Consider the following 14223-nt stretch of genomic DNA (forward strand, 5'->3'; position numbering starts at 1 on the left):
CTCCTTTTTACTCTACCCAATGTTGTGCCTTAATCATAACATCAGACAACATCTTCTATTGCACCAATGTAATGCTTCCATTTTCCACACTATTTTTCTGTATGTTTTTTCAAAGTGGGATTTCCAATTAATGCCAAATTTGTGCTGAGAACTTCCAATAAAGGATTTGTTTGACTAAGTTCATTTCAAGTAAGAACTTTATAGACAACAAGAAAAAGAGCTAGTTATCACTATATCATCTAGACTAGTTTCAAACCCAAGTAAAAATTAGATTGTTTTAAAGTTCATTAGCCTCAGACACAAGCAATCTATAACAAAATATTACAAGAACATATAACATAACATAAAAAAATAGAAGCAGGAGTAGACCATTAAGCCCCTCAAGGCTGCTCCGCTATTCAATATGGTCATGACTGATCTTCTACTTCAACTCCAATTTCCTGCCCATTCGCCATATCCCTTGATTTCCTGAGAGATCAAAATCTATCAACCCGAGTCCTCAATATATTCAACTAATAAAGTTCAATATAAGTAGCTGATTGTGAAATCACAATGTAATGGTGATGTGCTGAATTTTTTAGCATCACAATTAAAGATAGCTTGCCTTTATTAATGTGACATCTATTGAGATATCAAATCACTTTGGGAGAAATTCCCACTTTGAAGGTGTTGGCAAGTTGAATGAATGTCAAAGGTGACTGACAAGTTTAGTACAAGTTTTTAACTAACATTCAATGACACCTAAGGTTGGGTAAAATACATGTTTAAATATTAATTTTCAAGCATTGAGTCAAATTCACTGAACAGAACCTTTAGGTAGTTTATTGATATAAACTCTTATTTGTCTTTAAGAATCAACTTTAAGTTTTCAATTTATTTTTGTCTTTTTATTTTTGCTACAGTTATCCGAGCCAAAGTAAAAGACGTGATCAGAAGTGGCTGTAATGAAATCACCACTGTGGTGGAGGTTATAGAGATACTTAAGTCTTTGGCACCCATCCTCCAGGCTCACACAACCCTCCTTACCAACTCTTCATGCTCATGTCCTCAACTGCCACATAACCAGGACTTGCTCATTATGTGCTATGTATTGCGCTCAAGGTAAGTGCCCTTGTTTTTCAGTTAAACTTGTACACATCAACAGAAGGTTTGATAGCCAGACTAGCAAACACCTTTGATACCATACCTCTATCAGCAGGTCATTCCATGCTTCAGCCACAAACCAGAATCAGCTCCCAGGATTAGGATTTGTTCACTATGTACCTTGTAAAGTCTAACAATCCTTCTGATATTTTAGACTATAAACTCCATAGGTGTACATTATATCTATAATTATATAGGAATGCAGGTTTTGAGTTGTTTATGCTGTTCATGCACTTAATCATTACAAATCTTTCCAAATTTGGGCAGCGCAAGACACCATCCTACACAATTAAATTTTAGGGACACCGAGAATGCAGTGTTCAATACTCATCCATTCAGGCAATGTGGTCTTAAGATTGTTCATTTTTAGAATGTATTAAATGTTTTTAATAACCTGTAAGATTTATTCCCAAATCTTTCATCTTTTGAGTTTCATATAATTTGCTTTTTGCCAGAGTTAAAAGGACTTAATCACACAAGTAAAAGCAGTGAACAGAAACACAACAGAAATATGTGAGCAGTAATGTATGAAACTAAGGTGATGACCAGGAGCTAATCTAAATCCTATTCATTCCAAATAACCAGTAAAAAAAAGAGAAATTGGGCTAAAATTGTACTTTGTAAAAGAAATGGAATTCTGCTATGTGATAGATTTGGAACAAAAACATACTTATCAAGACTGCCATATAATAAACCTATTGTTTTTATAATGCCCATTAATATGGCAATCTAATAACAACTTGATTATATCAGGAATCTGAAGTTCAGCCCCTTGCATTTATTCCACCATTCAATGAGATCATCACTGATCTGCAATCTAATTCCATATGCTTGCCTTCCCCCATACAGGTATCCCTTAATACCCTTGGATAACAAAAGTCCATCAATCTCAGATATAAAATTTACAATTGATCTAGCTTGAATTGTTACCTGTTGAAGAGAGTACCAAACTTCTACCACCCAGAAAGATTTTTTAATTTTGCTCCTGTGTAGTCTGGCTCTAATTCTGTGACCATGCCCCCTAGTCCTAGAGTCCCCAACCAGTGGAAATATTTTCTGTCTAGTTACCCTATATGTTCCCCATACTAACTTGAAATCTTCTATCAAATCATTCCATAACCTTTTAAATACCAGGATATACAACCCTAGTTTATGTAATCTCTCTTCATACTTTAATTCTTGGAGTCCAGGTATAATTCTGGTAAATCTGTTCTGCTCTCCTTCCAAGGCCAATATATCCTTCCAAAGGTGTGGTGCCCAGAACTGTTCACAGTATTCCATGTGCAATCTAACTAGGGCTTTGCATAACTGACTTCTGCCCCCTTGTACTCTTAACTCTGATCAGATGGAAGTAGATATTATGTAATTGACAACACAAACACAGGAAACTTAATCAGAAACCTTTAAGACCCTGGGAGGTCTTAACAGGGTGGATGTGGAAAGAATTATTTCCTCTTGTGGGAGAATCTAGGACTAGGGATCACTGTTTAAAAATAAGGAGCCACCCATTTACAAAAGAGATGAGGCGAAATTTTTTCACTCAAAAGGTCAAGAGTCTTTGGAATTCTTTTCCTGAAAAGATGGTAGAAGCAGAGTCTTTGAATATTTTTAAGGCAGGAGTGGATAGATTCTTGGTAAGCAAGGGGGTGATAGGTTATCGGTGGTAGGTGGGATGCAGATTTCAGGTTACTATCAGATCAGCCATGATCTTATTAAATGGCAAGCAGTCTCAAGGGGCTGAATGGTCTACTCCTGCTCCTTGTTCGTATGTTCGTACATAATTTTAAGGTTTTTTAAAATCCTTGTTAACTTTGTTGTCCTTGGCTGTCCCTTAATTCGAGGATAACGTTTACTCAGGGCTGTGAGCTTTTGCCACGGGTCTTTAGATGACTGAACAGGCTGTTTCTTGACCCACAGATCTTTGGGCAAATGGGCAGGATGTGCCCCGAGGTGGTGCAGGCTTTGCTTCCTTTTCTTTCCTTCGCTGCCACAGCTCTGTCTCATTGGTAAGACATTGTGAATCAAAGCATGATGCAACTCGATGGACAAGTTGTTGCCATTCTGAATGATTGACAGCAAAATCCTCTCAGTCATTAATATCAATGCTGTCACGCTTCAAGGTGAGCTCCAGACTGTCTTTGAATGGGAGGAGATGGCGTAGTGGTATTGTCACTGGATGAGTAATCCAGAGACCCAGGATAATGCTCTGGGCACCTGGGTTCAAATCCCACCATGGCAGATAGTGAAATTTGAATTCAATAAAAATCTGGAATTAAAAGTTTGATGATTACCATGGCCTGAATTTCACACTTGGTGTGCCTGACAATTCAGTGTGAGTGGAAGCAGATGTGGAATCTGCTCCTGGCTGCAGTCACATTGCAAGCGTGATTTCACGCTGGGTGGCCAAATAAGGTCCACCCAGCGAGAAACACATCTTTTTCCCTCACTGACTACCGGAAAGACCCAGAGGCATAGGGGTTGAGGGCCACTATGACCTTTCAGAGCCACTGGCATGGGGTGTCCATCCACACTGTTGGAGGTGATCTCAGGCTCAATCGTATGACAGTTGGAGGTCAAAGTCTCCCTGCAGAGGCGGAGCCTCCTTTGGCATTGCACCTCGGACATATTGTGGTAACTGTGTCGCTGCCTGTAAACCCTGACAGCAGGATAATGGTGTCTTCTGCAGCCCTTTCCGCTTTGGATACCTGCTGGCCCTGTGCACCTTGTGCCTGCATCTGTCCTCCCATGGGTCGCTGCCCTGGGACCTGCATTGGGATACCTGGCTTCCTCTCCCTTATGCCCCTCTCATTCTCCTCAGAAGAGGTACCACCAGCGGAGACCACAATCCCCATTACCAGGATTACAGAAGGCTGTCTGATACCTGGAAGGGTCCACATGGTCAAAATCCTCTGGGGGCCTTGGAGACACCAATGAACCCTGAAATGAAGCCTAGAAATGTTAAGACTGAAGCTCAGAACAGAGATGAAGCTGTTAAATTCAAATAAGCAACTAGCAGCAAACTATCTCCTAAACTCCTCACTACTCACAATAGCAATGCTGCTGACCCTTTCTATCCCTCCCTTGGATGGGGTTTCATTAAAAGTGAACTTCCTGCCTGCACGTTTTGCCAAAGCGACGAGAACAAAATCGCACAGGCAACGTAAAATCAGGATCAGTTGCCTATTTAATGCCCTTAAGTGGCCCTTTAATTGTTGGCAGGCATGGCTCCAACACCTGCACGTGCCTGCCGACCTGATGATTGCTCTCATGCGGGATGACATTGGGACGCTCGCCCGATGTCACCTTGCGTTATCTCACATCCATTCAGGTCAGGCGTGCGCCTCGATTGTCATAAAACCTGTCTGGTCACTAATGTCCTTTAGTGAAGGAAATCTGCTGTCCTTACCCGGTCTGCCCTACATATGACTCCAGACCTGCAGCAATGTGGTTTACTCTTAAATGCCCTTTGAAATGGCCTAGCAAGGCACTCAGTTGTATCAAACTGCTACGAAATCTATAAGGTATGAAACCGGATGGACTACTAGGCATCGACTTAGGCACCGGTACCAACAACAGCACACCCAGCCCTGTCGACCTTGTAAAGTCCTGCTTTCTAACATCTGGGGGCTAGTGCAAAAATTGGGAGAGCTGTTACACAGACTAGTCAAGCAACAGCCTGACATTGTAATACTCACACTGTCCCAGACAACACCATCACCATCCCTGGGTATGTCCTATCCCACCATCAGAGCAGATCCAGCGGAGGTGGTGGCACTGGCATACATTCGGGAAGGAGTTGCCCTGGGAGTCCTTAACATTGACTCCGGACCCCATGAAGTCTTTTGGCATCAGGTCATACATGGGCAAGGAAACTTCCTGTTGATTACCACGTACTGCCACCCCTCAGCCATTGAATCTGTGCTCCTCCATGTTGAACACCACTTGGAGGAAGCACTGAGGGTGGCAAGGGCATAGAATGTACTTTGGGTGGGGGGACTTCAATGTCCGTCACCAAGAGTGGCTCAGCAGCACCACTACTGACCAAGCTGGCAGAGTCCTAACGGACATAGCTGCTAACCTGGGTCTGCAGCAGGTGGTGAGGGAACCAACAAGAGGAAAAAACATACTTGACCTCATCCTCACCACCCTGTCTGTTGCAGATGCATCTGTCCATGACAGCAGTGGCAGGAATGACCACCTCACAGTCCTTGTGGAGACAAAGGCCCATCTTCACATTGTATGGCACTACCACTGTGCTAAATGGGATAGATTTCAAACAGATCTAGCAATTCAAGGCTGGGCATCCATGAGGCGCTGTGGACCATCAGCAACAGCAGAATTGTACTCATCCACAATCTGTAACCTCATGACCCGGCATATCCCCGACTCTATCATTACCACCAAGCCAGGGGATCAACCCTGGTTCAATGAAGAGTGCAGGAGGGCATGCCAGGAGCAGCACCAGGCATACCTAAAAATGAGGTGTCAACCTGGTGAAACTATAACACAGGACTCCTTGCGTGCCAAACAGCATAAGCAGCAAGTGATAGACAGAGCTAAGCAATTTCACAACCAATGGATCAGATCCAAGCTCCGCAGTCCTGCCACATCCAATCATGAATGATGGTTGATGATTAAACAATTCACTGGAGGAGGAGGCTCCACAAATATCCCCAGAGAATGAGAATATTTTGATGGGGGAGCCCAGCACATCAGTTCAAAAGATAAGGCTGAAGCATTTGCAACAATCTTCAGCCAGAGGTGCCAAGTGGAAGATTCACCTTGGCCTCCTCCAGAGGTCTCCAGGTCACAGATGCCACACTTCAGCCAATTCGATTCATTCCACATGATATCATGAAATGGCAGAAGGCACTGGATACTGCAAAGACTATGGGCTCTGACAATATTCTGGCAATAGTACTGAAGACTTGTGCTCCAGAACTTGCCGTATCCCTAGTCAAGCTGTTCCAGTGCAGGTACAAACTGGCATCTACCCGGCTATGTGAAAAATTGCCCAGGTATGTTCTGCACACAAAAAGCAGGACAAATCCAACCCAGCCAATTACCGCCCCATCAGTCTACTCTGCATCATCAGTAATATGATGGAAGGGGTCATCAACAATGCTATCATGAGGCACCTGCTTAGCAATAACCTGCTTACTGATGCTCAGTTTGGGTTCTGCCAGAGTCACTCAGCTCATTACAGCCTTGGTTAAAATATGTACAAAAGAGTTGAACTCCAGATGTAAGGTGAGAGTCAATACCCTTGTCATCAAGGCAGCGTTTGACTGAGTGTGGCATCAAGGAACCCTTGCAAACCTGGAGTCAATGGGAATCAGGGGAAAAATTCTCCTTTGGGTGGAGCCATACCTAACACAAAGGAAGATAGTTGTGGTTGTTGGAGGTCACTCATCTCAGTTCCAGGACATCACTGCAGGAGTTCCTCAGGGTAATGTTCTCGGCCCAACCATCTTCAGCTGCTTCATCAATGACCTTCCTTCCATCATAAGGTCAGAAGTGGGGATGTTCACTGATGATTGCACAATGTTCAGCACCATTCACGACTCCTCAGATACTGAAGCAGTCCATGTCCAAATGCAGCAGCACTTGGATAATATGCAGGCTTGCCTTGACAAGTGGCAAGTTAGATTCATGCCATGCAAGTGCCAGGCAATGACCATCTCCAACAAGAGAAAATCTAACCATCACCCCATGACATTCAATGGCATTACCGTCACTGAATCCCTCACTATCAACATCCTGTGGGTTGCCATTGACCAGAAACTGAACTGGACTAGCCGTATAAATACCGTGGTTACAAGAGCAGGTCAGGTTCTGGGAATCGTGTGACGAGTAACTCACCTCCTGACTCCCCAAATAATGTCCACCATTTACAAGACACAGGTCAGGAGTGTGATTGAATACTCTCCACTTGCCTGGATGAGTGCAGCTCCCACAACACTCAAGAAGCTTGACACCATCCAAGACAAAGCAGCCCGTTTGATTGGCACCCCATCCACAAACATTCGCTCCCTCCACCATCGATGCACAGTAGCAGCAATGTGTACCATCTACAAGATGCACTGCAGGAATACACCAAGGCTCCTTCGACAGCACCTTCCAAACCCACAACCACTACCATCTAGAAGGACAAGGGCAGCAGAAGGATGAGAACATCACCACCTGGAAGTTCCCCTCCAAGCCACTCACCATCCTGACTTGGAAATATATCGTTGTTCCTTCACTGTCACTGGGTCTAAATCCTGGAACTCCCTTCCTAACAGCACTGTGGGTGTAAGTACACCACATGGACTGCAGCGGTTCAAGAAGGCAGCTCACCACCACCTTCTCAAGGGCAACTAAGGATGGGCAATAAATGCTGGCCCAGCCAGCAATTCCCACATCCCATGAACAAATGAAAAAAAGCGTTTTCTTTTTCTCCTCTGGAACGTTGGCCATTTCAGTGTTGAGAAACAGAACCTGGTGAGAGAGTTGCTTTTTGGACATTCGCACACAGCGTCTATTCTATCGAAGTTGATACTACAGGAGTTTTGCCAGAATACTTGGGGATCATTCACTGCACTAATTTAAATAATGAAACATTTACCTGTTAAGACAAATTATAAAGCAATACTGAAAATGTTATACTATCGAGTAAATACGGAAGTGCATTTTTCTTTCATGTCATGGAAGATATAAAAGGCAGTCATGAAAGTATGAATCCACTAGAAATTCAGTCATATCTGCAATATATTATCCATCATTGAATAATAATTCAAACATCTTTGTGGATAACTCAGCACAATGATAATTTCACATACCTTTGCACAGCCAAAATTAGAAGAATTAGAAGAGAGAGAAAGTGAGTCTGGAAGACATAGAAATTATAGGCCAGTTAAGGCATGATGGAGTTTGACAAGGTTGGATGGTATTTATTTTAATGCAAGGAGTCTGACAAATGATGAGCTGAGGGCACAAGTTAACACATGAAGTATGATGTCATTGCTGTCAGAGATACATGGTTGAGAGAGGGGCAAGATTGGCAGCACAATATTCCAGGATATAGGGTCTTCAGGCAAGACAGGGAAGGAGGTGAAAGAGGAGGGGGTATCGCAATACTGATCAAGGAACCAATTTCAGCAGTAAGGAGGGGTGACATCTCAGAAGACTCCTCAAATGAAGCCATATGGGTAGAATGAAAAACAAAAAAGGAACAATCACATTGCTGGGAGTGTACTATAGGCCCCCAAACAGTCAGAGAGAAATAGAAGAGCAGATATGTAGGCAAACTTCACAGAAGTGTGAAAATAATAGGGTAGCAATAGTGGGAGATTTCAACTTCCCCAACATTAATTGGGTTAGTCATAGTGTGATAGGTTTAGAGGGAGCAAAATTATTAAAATGCATTGAGGAGAACTTTTTAGGCCAGTACGTGGAAGGTCCTACAAGAGAGGGTGTGGTCCTGGACTTAATTTTAGGGAATGAAGCCAGGCAAGTGAAAGAGGTATCAGTGGGGGAGCATTTCGTAGATAGTGATCATAACTCCGTTAGATTCAAGGTTGTTATGGAAAAGGACAAGGATGGGCCAGAAATCAGAGTTCTAAATTGGGGGGAGGCTGGTTTTAATAAAATCAGATGTGATTTGGCCAGAGTGGACTGGGAGCAGCTACTTTTAGGTAAATCTGCATCAGAGCAGTGGGACTCATTCAAAAAGTAAATAGGGAGAGTACAGGGCCAACATATTCTAGTAAAGATAAAGGGTGGGACCAACAAATCCAGGGAACCCTGGATGTCGAGACATTTACAGGATTGGATAGAGAAAAAGGGAGGCTTATGGTAGATACCGAGGGCTCAAAATAGCAGAAGCCCTAGAGGAGTGTAGAATGTATGGGGGGAAACTTAAAAAGGAAATTAGGAGAGCAAAAAGGGGGCATGAAAAAATATTGGCAAGTAAAATAAAGGAAAATCCAAAGTTATTTTAAGTACATTAAGAGTAAGAGAATGACTAGGGAATGAGTCAGGCCAATTTAGGACCATATTGGTAATTTGTGTGTAGAGCTGAAATATGTAGGTGGGATTCTAAATGAATACTTTGTGTCGGTGTTCATAAGTGAGAGGGAGGACGTGGGCATGGAAATCAGGCAGAAGGATGTGATATAATTAAAGAAATTAGCACAGAAAGGGAGGAGGTTGTAAGTGGTCTGGCAGGCTTAAAAGTAGAAAAATCTCCAGGCCTGGATGAAATGTATCCCAGGCTGTTGAGTGAGGCAAGGGGGAAGATAGAAGGGGCACTGGCAATAATTTTCAATACGTCTCTGGCCACAGGAGAGGTGCCAAAGGACTGGAGGACAGCCAATGTGGTACCGTTATTCAAGAAGGGAGAGAGGGATAAACCAGGGAACTACAGGCCAGTCAGTCTAACCTCAGTGGTGGGGAAACTATTGGAAGCAATTCTGAGGGACAGAATTGATCTGCACTTGGAGAGGCAGGGATTAATCAAGGACAGTCAGAGTGGTTTTGTTAAGGTGAGGTCATGTCTGATCAATTTGATTGAATTTTTCAAAGAGGTGACCAGGTGTGTAGATGAGGGCAATGCATTTGACGTAGTCTACTTGGACTTCAGCAAGGCTTTTGATAAGGTCCCACATGGGAGACTGATAACGAAGGTAAGAGCTTATGGGGTCCAAGGCAATTTGGCAAATTGGGTCCAGAATTGGCTGAATGGCAGGAAGCAGAGGGTGATGGTCAAGTGATGTTTTTGTGACTGGATGCTTGTGTCCAGTGGGGTTCCACAGGGATCGGTTTTGGGACCCTTGCTGTTTGTAGTGTATATAAACGATTTAGACTTGAATGTAGGAGGGTTGATCAATAATTTCGTGGATGACACGAAAATTGGTGGGGTCGTAAATCGTGAGGAGAATAGCCTTAGAAAACAGGAGGATATAGATGGGCTGGTCAGATGGGCTGATCAGTGGCAAATAGAATTTAATCCGGATAAATGTGAGTTGATGGACTTGGGCAGGACAAACAAGGCATCTGGATTTATTTTCTTAAAGTCAAACATCATGGGAAATTCATTAAATCTTATAAGTCGAATGGTATTTCTGGAGCTGATCTTGAGCCTTATGAATTTTGCTTAAGTTCAAGGTTGTGAATGCTATGTTCTTTTCCCACCTACCTATTTATTTGGGCAAACATATGGGGCAATATTTTGCCTCTGGGATTGGAACCCAATGTCAGAACTACTTCTGGTCCTGACCCTGCACAGGGTTGGGGTGGAGCAGTCACAGTCCATGATTTTCCTTGATGTCAACTGCAAATTGGCTGGAGAGCAGGTTTGGCAGCTAATTCATGGCACTGGCACGGGATGGAAGCAGGACTTGTAAAGTGCTGGCATGGGCATGACAACAGCTATTGTTGTCATAGCCATTTTCATTTACTTTGGAATCCCAAGCTCAATCAGAGAAGAGGCAGAGGCCTATCATGTGGACAGGACTTCCCATGCTTCACTGCTGCAGCTCCTCAGGTACATTGGAGGTAGTAGGAGAGAGGTGAGAGGTCTTGTTTTCAGAAGGCGATAGGGGAAGACCAACTAGCCAAACATAGCAGACCTGGCTGGAAGTCGCAGAAATTGTCATCAGCCCAAGTGTTGTTGGAGGAGCTGGGTGCAGTGCTGCAAGAGTTTTAGTGACCTTCTGACTTTGGCAAGGTGAGTGCAATGCAAGACTCAGAGGGCAGGTCTCCAGGTCTGCAGCCACCAGCAGCCACACCAGTTGAGCAGCCTGAGGGCACATGGCGTTCTTGGACATGGGATAACTGTGTGCCCTGGGTAATTAATGATCTTCAGCAATTCCCAGAGCCCTAGCACTGTTGAGAACCTGGCAGCAGGATTGAGAACCTGGATACATGCAGGATTTTAGTTAAGTGAACCATTGGCAATGGTGAGAGGAGATGAAACCAAAATAAAAAGTGTAATAAAAATTCTGAGGGTCAAAAGATATAATTTCTTATTATTATGAAGATGTTTGAGTCATCCTGCTAGTCACTTTCCCTCCTTTCTTGCTAATTTCCTCATCTCGGCTCCTCTCCTGAATCATTGGAAAATGCCAAGTTCTGTACGCAAAATATCAAAACTCTATCTAAATATTTGATGACATTTAAATTGGACGTTGCCTAAAAAGTATCCATTACATTTGTGAAATGAATAATAAATCAGGCCCAATCCTGTGAGACTCAAGAATATTTATTTGGACCACCTATTTTGTAAAGTTCAGCCTGATGCTTTCCTTTCTGAATTCTCACAGATTGATGCTTTTCAATGGATGTTTAGCTGAAAAATGGACAGATCAATGGGCTAAACGGTTCAAGGTAAGACACATGTAGAACAATAGCTTGTGTTGAAATTAAAAATGCTAAATGGAAGTTTGCTACCAACTTAATTCATTGAAAGTGAAAATGGATGGAAAGTAGTTTAATGTATTGCTTCAACAAAAAACAAAACATGCTGGAAAAGCTCAGCAGGTCTGACAGCACCTGTGGAGAGAGAAAAACAAAGTTAACGTTTCGACTTCATATGACCCTTCTTCAGAGCTGAAGAGAAGTGGAAATGTGATGAAATTTATACTGTTTATGGGAGGCAGGGCAGGTGGAGCTGGATAGAAGGCTAGCGATAGGTGGGGACAAAAGAGGGATTGGCAAAGACGTCATGACAGGGTCCTCAGCCATGTCCGACCTATCTCCCGTGCCTCTTCGCCCCCCTCCCAGAACCATGATAGGGTGCCCCTTGTCTTCACTTTTCACCCCACCAGCCTCTGCATTCAAAGGATCAACCTCCGCCATTTCCACCAACTCCAGCATGAAGCCATCACCAAACACATCTTCCCCTCACCCCCGCCAGCATTCAGCAGGGACCATTCCCTCCAGGACACCCTGGTCCACTCCTTCATCACCCTCAACGCCTCATCCCCTTCCCACAGCACCTTCCCATGCAATTGCAGAAGGTGCAACCCCTGGCCCTTTATCTCCTCCCTCCTCACCATCCAAGAGCCCAAACACTCCTTTCAGGTGAAGCAGTGCTTCACTTGCACCTCCTTCAATTTAGTCTACTGCATTCGCTGCTCCCAATATGGTCTCCTCTACATCAGGGAGACCAAACGCAGACTGGGTGACCGCTTTGCGGAACACCTTCGGTCTGTCCGCAAGCATGACCCAGACCTCCTGATCACTTACCATTTCAACACACTATCCTGCTCTCATACCCACATGTTCACCCTTGGCCTGCTGCAATGTTCCCAGTGGAGCCCAACGCAAACTGGAGGAACAGCACCTCATCTTCTGATTAGGCTCCTTACAGCCTTCTGGATTTAACATTGAGTTCAACAACTTCAGACTATGAACTCTCTTCTCCATCCTTACCCCCTTTTTTATCCCCTTTCTTCTAAATTCATTTTTATTTTTTATCCACTTTATTTTTTTTATTTATTTATTTATTTACTTTTAAATTCATTTATCTGAGGCTTTATCCCCTTTTTATCCCATTTTCTATACTTTTTCCCCCCACCACTGCCCCCTCCCCTAGAGGGCCATTTGTCGCTTGTTCCATGTTGTTCTTTCACACAATGCTACCCTTGTTCTGCTATAATCACATTCTGCTTTCTTACCTTTATGCCACTATTAGCACCTTTTTTAGCACTAACCACTACCATTAACAATCCCTTTGCCCTTTAGTTCATGACAACTTTGTCAATCCCTCCTTTGTCCCCACCTATCGCTGGCCTTCTATCCAGCCCCACCTGCCCTACCCCTCTGAAACAGTATAAATTTCACCACATTTTCACTTCTCTTCTGCTCTGAAGAAAAGTCATACAGACTTGAGACATTAACTTTGTTTTTCTCTCTTCCAAGATGCTGTCAGACCTGCTGAGTTTTTGCAGCATTTTCTGTTTTTGTTTCAGATTTCCAGCATCCACAGCATTTTGCTTTTATAATGTATTGCTTATTCCCAGCAGTGTGGTCACTTATTATAGTGCCAAAGATGACAAATACAGACGCAAAAGGTAAAGAGTTTTGTAGTGTTTTGTGGTGCGAGATGCTTTTAATTAAATTTTTCCCTGTATGTTATTTTTTGAACTTAAGTTCAATGGCACATGGAACCAAACCAAAGTTAGAAAAATGGACACTCATTTACTATAGGAAGCTTGTCAGTTTATGCAGTTGTTGGATAACTGGATAAAATTCAGCATGTAATGTGAACGTCAATGATAAGCCACAGCAACAACATAAATTATTATCGGAGACAGATTATATTGAAAGGAACACTATAATTTCTGCATTTGAGGCATTGACACTTTAGACAGAACTAAAACAAGAATTACCTGCATAAGAACTGGTCAGTTACACTTCTTCCAATATTTGTCCAGTTTTACGAAAGCTGTGTGGCACCCTCTTCATTACTTTTGTGCCACTGGCAATTTTAAAATCAACTTACAAAGCACTTCTGTAAACAATGAATACACACTCTTTACTGTTGTCATTAGTTATCTTGAATTATAAATAGTATTTACTGTACAGAAATAGGCTTTTTGACTTAGCAGGTCCATTTGGCTATTTATGTTTACAAGAGCCATATAAACTATACATTACCTGTACAGTTATTATTAGTTCATTATACTTTTTCTACTGCTATATTCTGCCTTGGGTATTCAGCCACTTACAATGCATTATATTTAATTCATAAATATGAAAGGGAGCTAAATCAGCCGAATTAATTACATTTTCTAGCACACTATTGGGTTATGGATTCTCATCTCATCCTAGAACCTCTGTCCATGATCTAGGCTGAGCCTGCAGTGCAGCACAGCACCAATAGAGGTGCTGTGTTTCAAACATGTTGATAAACTAAGGTCTTGTCTGCCTGTTCAGGTGAATGTAAAACTTGTATGGTATTATTCAAAGAAAATCAACTGGTTCTCCAAATGTCCTGGCCAACATTTTTTCCTTTACCAATAACATCAAATGCAGATGAACTACTCATTTATCCCATTACTATTTGCAAGGCTTTGCTGGTTACAAATCCAGTGC

General features: G+C 42.9%; 1 protein-coding gene across 1 annotated transcript in view; it reads left to right on the forward strand.

The window, feature by feature from the left end:
* LOC121279198 (secreted frizzled-related protein 4-like) overlaps nt 1-14223 on the forward strand; it is a 57438-nt gene that overhangs the window by 3493 nt on the left and 39722 nt on the right. The window contains 2 exon segments of the mRNA XM_041190220.1: nt 903-1101; nt 11448-11511. Of these exon segments, the coding sequence (XP_041046154.1) occupies nt 903-1101; nt 11448-11511 (263 nt within the window).

Source organism: Carcharodon carcharias, chromosome 6 (assembly GCF_017639515.1).
Source record: "Carcharodon carcharias isolate sCarCar2 chromosome 6, sCarCar2.pri, whole genome shotgun sequence".
In the NCBI taxonomy this organism is placed as follows: Eukaryota; Metazoa; Chordata; class Chondrichthyes; order Lamniformes; family Lamnidae; genus Carcharodon; species Carcharodon carcharias.